The sequence below is a fragment of the Erpetoichthys calabaricus genome, chromosome 10 (assembly GCF_900747795.2).
Source record: "Erpetoichthys calabaricus chromosome 10, fErpCal1.3, whole genome shotgun sequence".
In the NCBI taxonomy this organism is placed as follows: Eukaryota; Metazoa; Chordata; class Cladistia; order Polypteriformes; family Polypteridae; genus Erpetoichthys; species Erpetoichthys calabaricus.
The window spans coordinates 5,162,361-5,174,633 of NC_041403.2; the positions used below are offsets into that span (position 1 = coordinate 5,162,361).

General features: G+C 40.9%; 1 protein-coding gene across 1 annotated transcript in view; it reads left to right on the forward strand.

Annotated features, from left to right (window-relative positions):
* The window catches only part of hook1 (hook microtubule-tethering protein 1), a 197,464-nt gene that overhangs the window by 126,827 nt on the left and 58,364 nt on the right, over positions 1-12,273 (forward strand). Inside the window, exons 12-13 of the mRNA XM_028810785.2 lie at positions 6,117-6,227; positions 10,848-10,935. Of these exons, the coding sequence (XP_028666618.1) occupies positions 6,117-6,227; positions 10,848-10,935 (199 nt within the window). The remainder of the gene's footprint in view (positions 1-6,116; positions 6,228-10,847; positions 10,936-12,273) is intronic.

The following is a 12,273-nucleotide window of genomic DNA, read 5'->3' on the forward strand; positions in this document are numbered from 1 at the left end:
CTTCTTTCAATCTAAAGGTCTCCAGTCGTTCCTGACCCTCAGCGTCCACAGTCTTCATGGAGCGAACCTATTGGGTCACCAATTCGTTTAAGCGATTTCAGAATCAACTGGATGATCGGAAGGTACTTCCAGCAAGATGGAGCAACGTGTCACTCATTGGCAAGGAGCATGGCAGAAACTAAATCCTTCTTTGGCAACAGGAAAATTTCAAAGGGGCTTTGGCCACCTCGGTTGCCGGATCTGACACCACCAGACTTCTTCCTTTGGGGTATGCTCAAAGAAAAAGTCTTATCAGAACAAGCCTTGCACTGTGGATGATTTGAAGGAAAACATCCAACGTGAAATTGCTGCTATTTACCCCCACCTACACACTTGCCAATACGTTCAGGAACATGGAGCGCTGCGTCAAATTGTGTCTGGCAGAAAACGGAAACCGCTTCCAGCATCACATTTAATGCAATCGATTACACATATGTCAAGGTATAGAGCGTATTTTGTTGGTTCAGATTACTTCATCCTAACGGGAGTTGCAACAGAATATTCAGGGCCTCTTTCGAGTGAATCTCCCTGTAGTATAAAGTCACCTTGTCTTACCTCTCTCTCTCTTTCACCATTTGGTCATGAAGAGATGACCATGATGAAGACAACTTTAACTCGGCAGCCATACTGAGACAGTCACATGGCCTGTGGACATTTTGTTAAGGTCTTCACAGTAAAGAGTAAAGAGCACAGGACCTTACATGATTAAACATTCATTAACAAGTTTCCATCTATTTATTGAAACTGAATTTTAAACGTGAAGAACTGTCAACCTCCCAAAAGTAACAGGGGCTGCTGAGGAGATACTTAATGACTTGGAAATTATAGAGGGATAAGTACTGCTTAGATTAAGTAGGCTGAAACCTATCACCAAATCATCAGAACCAGGTAACATTTATCACTAAGTGCATAAAAAAAGTTAGTGAGTACAGATATAAACCCTTGGCACATATTTGTAGAAAATCTTTCTGCTCTGGAGAAATCGCATTAGACTGCTTATGCATAGAATTCCAACATATTAGTAAAACTTGACCTTCCGAGTCTGATCCTGTTCTATTTGCTAACACACCTTTTCTTGACGTGCTGCTCAATCTTGTCCTCTGTAATTTCTTCCATTAATTCACCTGTGCTGCATGTCAAGCTTACTGAGATGTAGTTACTTGGATTTGCCTTATTACCCGTTTTATAAAACAGGATAATATTTGGTATTTTCCAGTCTATTGGACTTTCCTCAATGTGCAGAGAATACTGAATACAGCATTAAGAATGATTTGAACAGGCAGTGAATAAAGTATTGCAGTGGTCAATCCTACTAATAATAAATGCATAAATGAATTTCTAAGTATCCATCATATTTAGAAACTGCTTTCATCTTCCAGTACTTTTAAGCTTTAAAGAAACAGGTTTTGCATGGTGTTGTAATGTGCAAATTTAAAAGACAAAATGGTTTTAAAGATAACACCTACATTGTGTTTCAATCCAGGAACCCTCATGTTTAGACATCTCACTATATAAAAGCGGTCGGGATTGTCCTTCCATCCCGTGATGCGCAGTCGCCTTCTGCGCAGCTGCCCGAAAAACCTTACAAGACCGACATCGCGGCAGGTGGTGGATTTACGGACGCAAAAATTCAAAGAGAAAGGCGACTTCGATTAAAGCTCTAGAGGCCTGAAAGGCGATTTCGACTACAGCTCGAGGCCTAATTACGCATTCATTCAATATACCTATATCAGGTTTGTGGTGCTTATACTTATTACTATTCCACTCATACCCGTTTCATCTTACGTTGTCAAAACGGGCTCTTTGTCTAGTACTAAGTTAAAAAGTGACAAAATGTTGTGGCAGCATTGCATGCATTGTACCCCTAGCTGAGCACTCATTGATTGTCGGCTATCTCATGCACACAAAATCAAGCCTGTTCGCAAACTGCTGGACTGAATCTCTAGGGATGCCAGATTACGTGACTGATGATCAACAGAGTGTGCTACAACTACTCAATGAGATTATGTAAGTAAAGTTTACCAATGAAGATTACTGGAATAATCGTGTAATGTGACAGGACCTTTACAGAGCACCACTGAGGCCTTCAGTGAAACCTCAAGGAAGATGTCTGAAATCCAATTTGACAGATAACTATAAAGTATTTGCCAGCTGTCACATTTAACATATGGCCCTAAATTAATGGACAAAATTGAGAAATTTAAGGAATTTACCGTTGTGAGACATTCCCAGACACCACCAGTCGGAGACCACATCTTTATATAAAACACACGTTTATTAAGCACACAAATCAAGTCCCACACAGCACACAGTGCTCCCAGCACCAATCACCCTTCTTCCAGGCTTCTATCAATGTCCGTAGCCGCCTTACTTCTCCTCACTGGAGCTTTGTACTGCTACCATTCCCGATTGTAGTGAGGTGGCCCCTTTTATTTCTACCTGGATGTGCTCCAGGTGTCTAATGACGTTCTTCCGGCAGCACTTCCTAGTGTGGCGGAAGTGCTGCCGTTTGCACCGGAAGCACTCCGGGCGTCCCTGGAAGGCTCTTCCTCCATCTTCCCGGGTGTGGCGGAAGTAAACGTTTCTCAGGTTCCATGAGGCTTGAGGCACCCCGGTGGCCATGGGTCCCAACTGGTTGGAACCTCCTTGCTCCTCTCCTGTGGTCCTCTCCTAAACTAGGGCGGTTGCCCCCTCGTGACCTGGAAGATATAAATGCCACCTTCCGGTCCTTCCAGGCGTCCCTGCTGGGTAAGAACCCCAGCCTTCTGTGACACCATATATACCCGTGGATAAGTTCTCCCACGGATAAGTCGGGACTTGATTTTACAGTATAATTTCTGGTATTTTATAATGTCGGTGGTATGAATCGAATGTGGAAATCTCACACTATTGGTCCAAGAGATTATGATATGCTAATGCCCACCTAAGAGAGCCACTGAGCACACTGCCTTTTTTTTTCTATGTGGGTGCAGCAATGTGTTGTATCGGCGCGTGCTCCTAACCTCTCTCTCTCTGTCTCTCTCTATTGTGCCTACGTGACCACACGGTAATAATAATAATAATACATTATATTTATTTGTAGGCGCCTTTCTAAACACTCAAGGACACCAAACAATAGATAAAACACACATTATAAACAAAACTAAAATACAAAAATTGAAATCAGACAGAGCAATTATAATCAAAGAGAAAAAGCAGTCTTAAACAAATGAGTTTTAAGTTTAGATTTGAAAAGTGAAAATGATTCAATATGTCTAAGCTCAGATGATAGTGAGTTCCAGAGCTGGGGAGCAAAGCAACTGAACGCTCTGCTCCCCATAGTGGTAAGACGGACAAAGGGGACAGTCAAGTGGATGAAGGAAGAGGATCTGAGGGTGCAGGAGGGAATGGCAACATGGAGGAGGTCAGACAGATATGCAGGGGCGAGGTTGTGGAGAGCCTTTAAAGTTAAGAAGAATTTTGAATTGAATGCGGAACTTAACTGGAAGCTAATGAAGCTGCTGCAAGACAGGAGTGATATGGTGAATAGAGGGGGTTCTAGTAATGATGTGGTTGGGCACCTGAATTCTGGACCAGTTCAAGCTTATAAAGAGATTTGCGAGAATGACCAAAGAAAAGGGAATTGGAATAATCGAGACGAGAAGTGACAAGACTATGAACAAGGATAGCAGTGGTGTGGGGAGTGAGGGAGGGATGAATACGATTAATGTTACGCAAGCGGAAGTATGTAGACCGGGAGATGTTATTGATGTGAGACTGAAAAGATAAGAGTACTGTCAAGGATGACACCTGTGGGGAAGGGGAGACTATTCCGAAGCGACGTTTGCACTGTTTTGTGTTTTTTTGTATCTCACCCCCTCATACACCTTTATCGTAAGAGCATCCCTTATCTACGATGGAGTGTTCAATCAGAAGAAAATATGAAGCTGGTTTTAAATTAAAAGACGCTGAAGTGGCGAAAGAAATTGGCAACTGTGCAACTGCAACAAAATTCGATACGTCTGAGAAACTGATGTGATTTTGGAGGAGGCAAGAAGATGTAAAAAAAAAAAAAAATTAAGTGTCGTATTTTTGAACGGGCGTATAAATCGGGGTCTGATTTTCTGATTGATTTTTCGGGTTTCAAGACCCAATTTATACAGTATGTGACTATATGCGGTATATATAATTTGTGCATGTATTTTGATTTCTGCTCCAACAAAATTTAAAAATAGGTGTAAGCCTCATAAAACCACAAGCCAGACTAGACCTTCACTCCTCTCTGGCTTCCCATAGACCTCACCATAAATACCCGAACGCTAATTTAAAAGGTTTGCTGCAGACTTGCTTAGATTCAAAAATGATCCAAAGGCTTTTAACAAACAAGTATCAAAAATGTCCAATAAAGGAGAAGATGAAAACAGTTAAAAACTTCTAATTCAAAAATAAACAAAGTTCCTTTAGATAGATAGATTCACATACTCCAGCAGCAGCATACTGATAAAAAACAATATTAAATTAAAGAGTGATAACAATGCAGGTATAACCGACAATAACTTTGTATAATGTTAACGTTTAACCCCCCGGGTGGAATTGAAGAGTCGCATAGTGGGGGGGAGGAACGATCTCCTCAGTCTGTCAGTGCAGCAGGACGGTGACAGCAGTCTGTCGCTGAAGCTGCTCCTCTGTCTGGAGATGATCCTGTTCAGTGGATGCAGTGGATTCTCCATGATTGACAGGAGTCTGCTCAGCGCTGGTCGCTCTGCCACAGATGTCAAACTGTCCAGCTCCATGCCTACAATAGAGACTGCCTTCTTCACCAGTTTGTTCCTCTTCTTTATGCTGCCTCCCCAGCACACCACCGTATAGAAGAGGGCGCTCGCCACAACCGTCTGATTGAACATCTGCAGCATCTTATTGCAGATGTTGAAGAACGCCAGCCTTCTAAGGAAGTATAGTCGGCTCTGTCCTCTCTTACACAGCACATCAGTATTGGCAGTCCAGTCCAGTTTATCATCCAGCTGCACTCCCAGGTATTTATAGGTCTGCACCATCTGCACACAGTCACCTCTGATGATCACGGGGTCCATGAGGGGCCTGGTCCTCCTAAAATCCACCACCGGCTCCTTGATTTTGCTGGTGTTCAGGTGTAGGTGGTTTGAGTCGCACCATTTAACAAAGTCCTTGATTAGGTTCCTATACACCTCCTCCTGCCCACTCCTAATGCAGCCCATGATAGCAGTGTCGTATTTAATTACTTACTGAAGGAATTCAAAGGAATTCCAGAAAGCAAAAAATGCAATGAAACTGAATAGAACTGCCTAGAAGGCAAACAAGAAGCAAACAAATCCAAGACAGAGAATGTACCTTAAATATGAAGGTCAAATCCAGTAAACCCAATATCAAGAAGAAGCACAAATAACAAACTGGAGTCAAACACAAAGATGCCCTGCTGATCCTACATCAGCTTTGGCTTGAGTACTGTTGAGGCTGACCAGTACCCCAGTTCCTTGATCAGATGTCCGAGCCTGCTTCGGCTCAATATAAAAGAGCCAGGGAACATAACAAAGAAAACTAGCAAACAGTTCAATTAACCAAACAATTATTGATATACAGAAAATACCCAAGCCAAAAACAGAATTAATAATATCTCTCTATTATAAAAAAAAGTCTTGGAAGGAGACGAGACGTGATTTTCTCGGAGACACTTTAACATCCCGTGAGACAAAAGGATAGCTGCTGTACAGCCTTTTAAATTTCGAAGTTCTGCGCGACATGCAGATGACGCAGCACAGCAGCAAGCGAACAGCTAATCAAGCAAAAAGGAGGTAAAAGAAACTGTATTTGTTTCCCATTGTATCACCGTTTAAGAGGGGGTTTCTGAGCATCTGCTTAGTGTGCGTTCAGACCCTCTCTTCACAAGGCGAACAGCAGAGACGCAAAGTGGCTGGCGTGTTGTGTGCCAGGGGGGGGTTTAGGGGGTGGGCTATGATGATCAAAGGCTGTGCCATAAAATTGTGAAGCTGGTCTTTGGAAAAAGGTTCCTCATGAACAACTCACCTTCTGTTTCTTTCTTTTTTTTTTTTTTGTTGTCAAAGGTTCAAGAATTGCATAAGAAGCTGGCTGATGAATCAAGAAGGGCTGACAATGTGGCATTTGAGAAAAAGCAGTTTGAAGAGAAGAACGAGGCACTGTTGAAGGAGCGTGAGGTGAGCCACATGTCTGATTGCTTCAACAAGTCTAAACGGTGACTTCTGCATGCTGCACATTTAAAAATCCTGACTTAGAATAATTTGATGGACAGAAAGAGGCCTTGGCTTTTTGTTTGAAAACGTAGACTCCTCTTTAAAATTGATAACCTCCACAACTGTCTTCACTGTTTCATTGAGAGTTCATAGGTTAGCCAATCACAGACTCATCCCTGGGGAAGTGTTACATTTCAGTCAAAATTACATCCCTGTCTTGAGTTTGTTGTTTAAATATTATTTTTATATTATGTTTTTAATTCTTTTTTTGGCTTTGCTCTCTATGTATTTTATTTATTTTTTTGATATGGTATTTTTTTAATTTTGTATTATATTAGGTTTCTGTATCTTGGTGTTCCTTGTCTGCCCTGCTTAAGTGGGGCCACCTAATAATGGAGCTGGACGACTGGCCCAGCTGTATAAGAGGAGAAGTTTCTGATTGTACTAAAGCTTCAGCACTGCAAATCAGTTTCAATCCATTTTTTAATTTTTGCTTCTGTTTTATATTTGGAATTCCAGGCTCAGATCCCCATTTCATTGCAAAAATACTTTCTTTTAGGTTTGAGTTCTTTGGAGTTGTTTGGTTTAGGCCAGGGGTCTCCAACCTTTTTTCCCCCTGAGAGCTCCTTTTACAAAATGAAAATGGCTGAGAGCTCCTCATGTTTTCTAACGTTTATTCTCATCGCTTATTTCAACCCAAATAAACTGAATACTCTTGTTTTGCCTGAACATTTACAAAATGTTGATGTCCACAACTCACATTTTGCATTAAAACGTCACAAAAAATATTGAGTTCACCTGCAAGTGCATTTTCTATGTCTGTATGCATTTTCTCGTGTATCTCAAGCTATTAAATTTAAACATGAATGCTGTCAAAACAAAACAATGCAATTCCAAATCCACATATATGACTTCTTCATTTGTCATATTGTCACATGTCACTGTGTCACTTTATTCACAGGTCCAGTCGCATGTGTGATCCGTTTTTGTAGTTAGTCAGATGGCTGGCACTGAGGTGTACGGTGGAGTGGAGCGGAGCCACTCAGGTTCACTCTGATGGAGTCATTTAAATGTTCGTCTGTCAGTCTTGTTCTGAACTTTGATTTCATGACATTCATGTCAGGCTCACAGAGGTATGGAGACCCAAACAAAGCAGACATTTTCAGAGCTGCTTGGTGAAGATTCTTAGTTATTTGCCTCTACTAATCTCCAGAAATGCTGTTGAAACTTGAACTACACATTATTTTGAAGGTTTATTAATATATAATATATAAAATCCAACCCCTGTCTGTCCGCTTTTCACGAGAGGACTACTTAACGGATTTAAATTGGGTTTTTTTCTATAATTTGCTTGAACATTCCGGTTGATTTGGTGACTTCTCTCATTTTGCTATGTATCAGAGTTCGCTTGCTGTACCGATTTATTTAGGTGAATCCGAGAAACACACAACAGGCCGAGGGGAGGGGCCTTCCTCACTCGCCAGCTTCGGGGTGTTCCTTAACTTCGCTTAGCTAGCAAACGATAGAACAATTGAATTCAACTTTGTTTGATATTTAAAATAAAGTGTTACTTAGGTCTTGATGAGTTTGAGTCCAGATATTCTCTTAAGTGTCCGCCACATTGAAAACATAGATTGCAATTCAGATTGTGGATCGTTATTTTGTGTTAAAAGGCTCGTGATATGATTTTTTGGAAAGATCGCCCACCCCTAATTTGACTGATCAAATTTTCAAATTTATGTAGGATTCATTAACCCTTTGGTGAGCTACTTGGAAAGTAGCTCGTGAGTGACGTGTTAGAGACCCCTGCTTTAGGTTTTACAATTTTTGCTTAATTTTTGTACCTTCCCATTTTTTAAATATCTTTAAAAATATTAAAGTGACTCTTTGTAGTTTTCTTTGGACAGAGGGTTATTTCATATTTTTTCCCATTTGATATTGGTGTCTTAAAAGCCTTTACTCTATTTTTGGGCCTGTTCAGGTCACAAGCCTGCCTTTTGAATTTGGGGCCAGGTGCCTGAGGTGGTGAGGCCTACTACTTTTTGGGTCATCCTTGAGTAAAGTGCAGGTCTACCCTTTGTTTTTGAGGCCTGCATCATTTTTGAGTTTGTGAACTGGTAGGAATTGCAGTGAGACGATGTCCATCTGTTTTTGTTCTTAGATTTTACATTTATTGGGCCTTTGTGAATTTGGTCCCAACTGTCAGCAGCAGGGCATTGAATGTTCCACAGGGTGGAATAGTTCCATTTTGTAGACTAAAGGCTTGTAGGAATGCAGCAGTTGAGTGGATGATCATCATTGGACAACGGTCGGATGCCTTTCACTATTTTCAGTATGGTATGGCATTCACAGAATGAAGATGGCAAACCACTGGAAAAACTTTGCAGCCTTGTAAACCAGTCATTATAGTTTTAAATCAAAATCTAGAAAACAAAAGCAAGGAATCCATCAGCTACGAGAAAGCACTCTCTTGGTAGGATGCTGTCTATTTTGCATGGCGCCTTAGATCGTCATTATGTAGTGATGGGCTAACAAGTAATAGAGGGTAGTCCTGAGAGGTTACATAGAAGGCTCTTGAAAAGGTAGAGGGAGACAAAAATGAACATGCTTAGACTGGATGGTTGTACAGGGTGGGGCATAAATATCTTCCACATTTTGAAGGGGTTTAAAAAATGAACGAAACTATCTCTCAAAAAAATTGCATATATTTCTGAAAAGTTCATAAAAAACAGTTTTGTTTTAACGGGTTTTAAACTCAGAAGAACAGCTGAAGCGGAAACCAGGTCAAGAATTTCCGCACTTAGGGCTCTGTGGTTGGCATGATCTCTCACACTTAATTCTTGAGCCAGCATCATTTTTGTAAGGATGCAATTTGAAATCGACATGCAGAATCCTCCTCAAACTCCACTTGATATCCCCAGTGCCATGGCACGGTTACGAGCGGAACGTCTTGGCGATTGCTGAGTGGATGCTCTTACTGCTTCCACATTTTCCAGCGTTATGGACCTAGGTCTGCCAGGTAATTTTCTTTTTTGTGTGGACCCAGTTTCCCGAAGGTCAAGAGTCCTTCACTCAGCGTCGTTGATCTTTGAACATATCTGTGCAATCTACTCTTGTATCTGTTTTTACAATTTATAGAAATTGGTCATTTGAACTAAATGCACCATACATTCTTTGAATAACAAAACAGATGCATTAAAGTTATAAATTACTGGCACAAGACAGAAAGAATGTACATATAATACGATGGAAGAGAAAAAGCAGATGTATTTAGACTTGATTTCAAGTGTCGTCTTTGTAACTCAGTTAAGTAAGCTGCTTAAGGGTCCTGTAAATTACTTTAGTCAACATCCGCCCTAAAAGAGTTAAATAAAGTCAACATTTGTGGCCAGAGGGAGATAAAAAGCTGTAAGCGTCGATGAAACTCACCGTTGCATTATAGGTGGACCGTCTTTGGTAAAGGAACTGTTAGACTCGACTTAACATCAAATACCTCCATGTGCATGAGTAGCGTGGAACAAACACCGTCTAGAATGGCATCGACATCAGACAAGAGAGTGATACCGATGTGCAAAACAAAATACCCTGTGCATATTATTTATTTATTTTTTGTATATTATTGCTGAATTGGTCTCTGATTTATCAAACTCCGATTTTGACGTAAGCAAGCTGGAAATCGAAAACGAAAGTCAGCTGATTGGTCCCCAGCTGATCGTAGTGCTGAACACGCTCATGTTGCTGATGTGCCTACAGAAATATCTGCCTGGGGACAACTACACAGATATTGATCTGTGGGAGACAAACTGCTACCTGGACTTCATCAACGACATGACATGCTAGTGAACGCTACGGATTACCAGCCGCTCCTCTTTCTGTTTTTTTCCAGAAAGTGCCTTTCAGATTATGAGTGATAAGACAAGTAGGTATGTAATAAGTATGTGAATTTACATACTGTAGAGGCTCATGTAATATAAAACATTGTGACATTTATCAAAAAGCAGCATTTTATGTTGATTTATGTGTGACAGCATTGCCTTGTATGCCGAGTTTTGTGGAGAAATATTCAGCTCTGGGACAAAACGCAAAAAAAAAAATAATAATACTAAAGAGTTAAGTCAGTTGCTTACGGGCCTTATAAATTCTTCAGTAGTTCATCATTTAATTTAGGCAGTCTGCAGTTTCAAAATGTGAAGATTTTATACTCCAGGACAATGGTTGATGCTTGTTGGGGAGTATGGAGGAATATTGATATTATCAGGATATGTCAAATGAGACAGTAACATCAGTTGGTAGCCAGCATCACTGTCTAACTCTGCATTCACATTGTCCATTTTTCAGAAGCAGAATGACTTGACTTTTTAAAGAGGCGTAGTAAAAATATGTAGGTTTTACAAGAACTTTAAGAGTAGCACTTCTAGAATTCCTCACTCAGAATGTCATCATAAGCGAGTGCCACGTGTGCTGAACGAGCAGCACGTTAGTTGAGTGTGTAATTTGCACCTGTGCTCCTTTTACTTGTGATTATGTAATCAGCTTCAGGTTGTACCCCCTCTACAATCACAGTTTTCTCTTTTGCCCCATTAGAGATTGATCATCGAACGAGATTCCTTGAGGGAGACGACAGAGGAGCTCAGCTGCACACAAGCCCAGCAGACCCAGCTCTTGCAAGCAGGTATTTGAAATGTGTGATTCACTTTAGCAGCAGATTTACATGGTGGTGATTTAACTTGTAAAGAGTGTATGGATGAAGTGGCAGTCAAGTGCTGAAAAAATGTTCACTTAAGTTTTTCTTCTGAGGACAAATAGCTTAATAAACTGCCTCCATGGAGCTTTGTTCCTTCTCAGGGATTCTGCCAGGGCACCACCACCCCCAGCCTGCCCCTCTGGATGCTGCAGCAGGACTTGAATTTAGGACTTTGTTATTACCAAGCTTTCATTTTAGCCAGTGGAGACAAAGGAGAGCCTCGCTACCCTCCAATGGCTAATTAGACTTTAATTGTGAGAGTGTCCCTTATGTAGCAGTCTCTCTGTCTCTGTACTGCCCTGAATGAGGAAGGTAGCAACAGCTTTAGAAATAAGGAGTTAAGGCATAAAAAGATGGAACAGCAAGATCTGTAAGCAGGAAGTCAGAAACACAGTTTAAAAAAAGAAGACCCCTGAATATTAGTCAGAAGTTGCTGCACTAGAATTGTTAACCAAGATAGATCAATAGATAGATAGATACTTTATTAATCCCAAGAGGAAATTCACATGTAGTAAAAAGTGTCCAGGGAACGAGTCCACATAAAAGAAAGTGGTAGGAGTGATCAGAGAAATAGAGAAAAAAGTAGAAATATAAAGTCGTACACAGAGCTGCTGGAAAGGCTGGCACTCGCGGCGGCGTCTGAATCATATATATGAAACAAGAAACCTCCCCCAAGATCCACACTTGCAAATCTCTTTTATTCCTTTTCTCCACAAACTCTGATGAATAGGGGGTGTTTGTTTTGACCTTTATTCCTGTTGTGATGTGAGATTTTGCATACAAGTTGATAAATATTTTGTATGTCTTAATTTGCAACTTAGGCAAAGCAAATGTAATATTAGTGTTACATTAGTGAGAAGCATTCATGTTTACAACAAAGCCCCCAGGACTGAGTCTCTTTGAATTTTATGGCAGGATTTGGGGGAAGTGCCTGAAACAAGTTTGATAAATGTTTCTGTGAAGTCTCTCAACTCCCACACAAAGCCAAGCTTTGCCTTAACATATGTTTTTGGGGGATGGCAGGTGTTAAGATGTTCTATTCCCCCATTGGTCTGAAGTATGGCTGTTTGGGACTGGCTTGTATCAGAAGCCTTTAAGTACCATGACGTCCTATTGGCTCTAAGGGTTGGACAGAAAATCTATACATTTGCTTGCTTACCTCACACTCTCTTTCTTACCAACTGATGAAGGAGTAGCTCATACACACCATGAACTGAAAAGGGCAACACAGTGAAGAGCACAGCTCGGCTGCCATATTGAGACAGG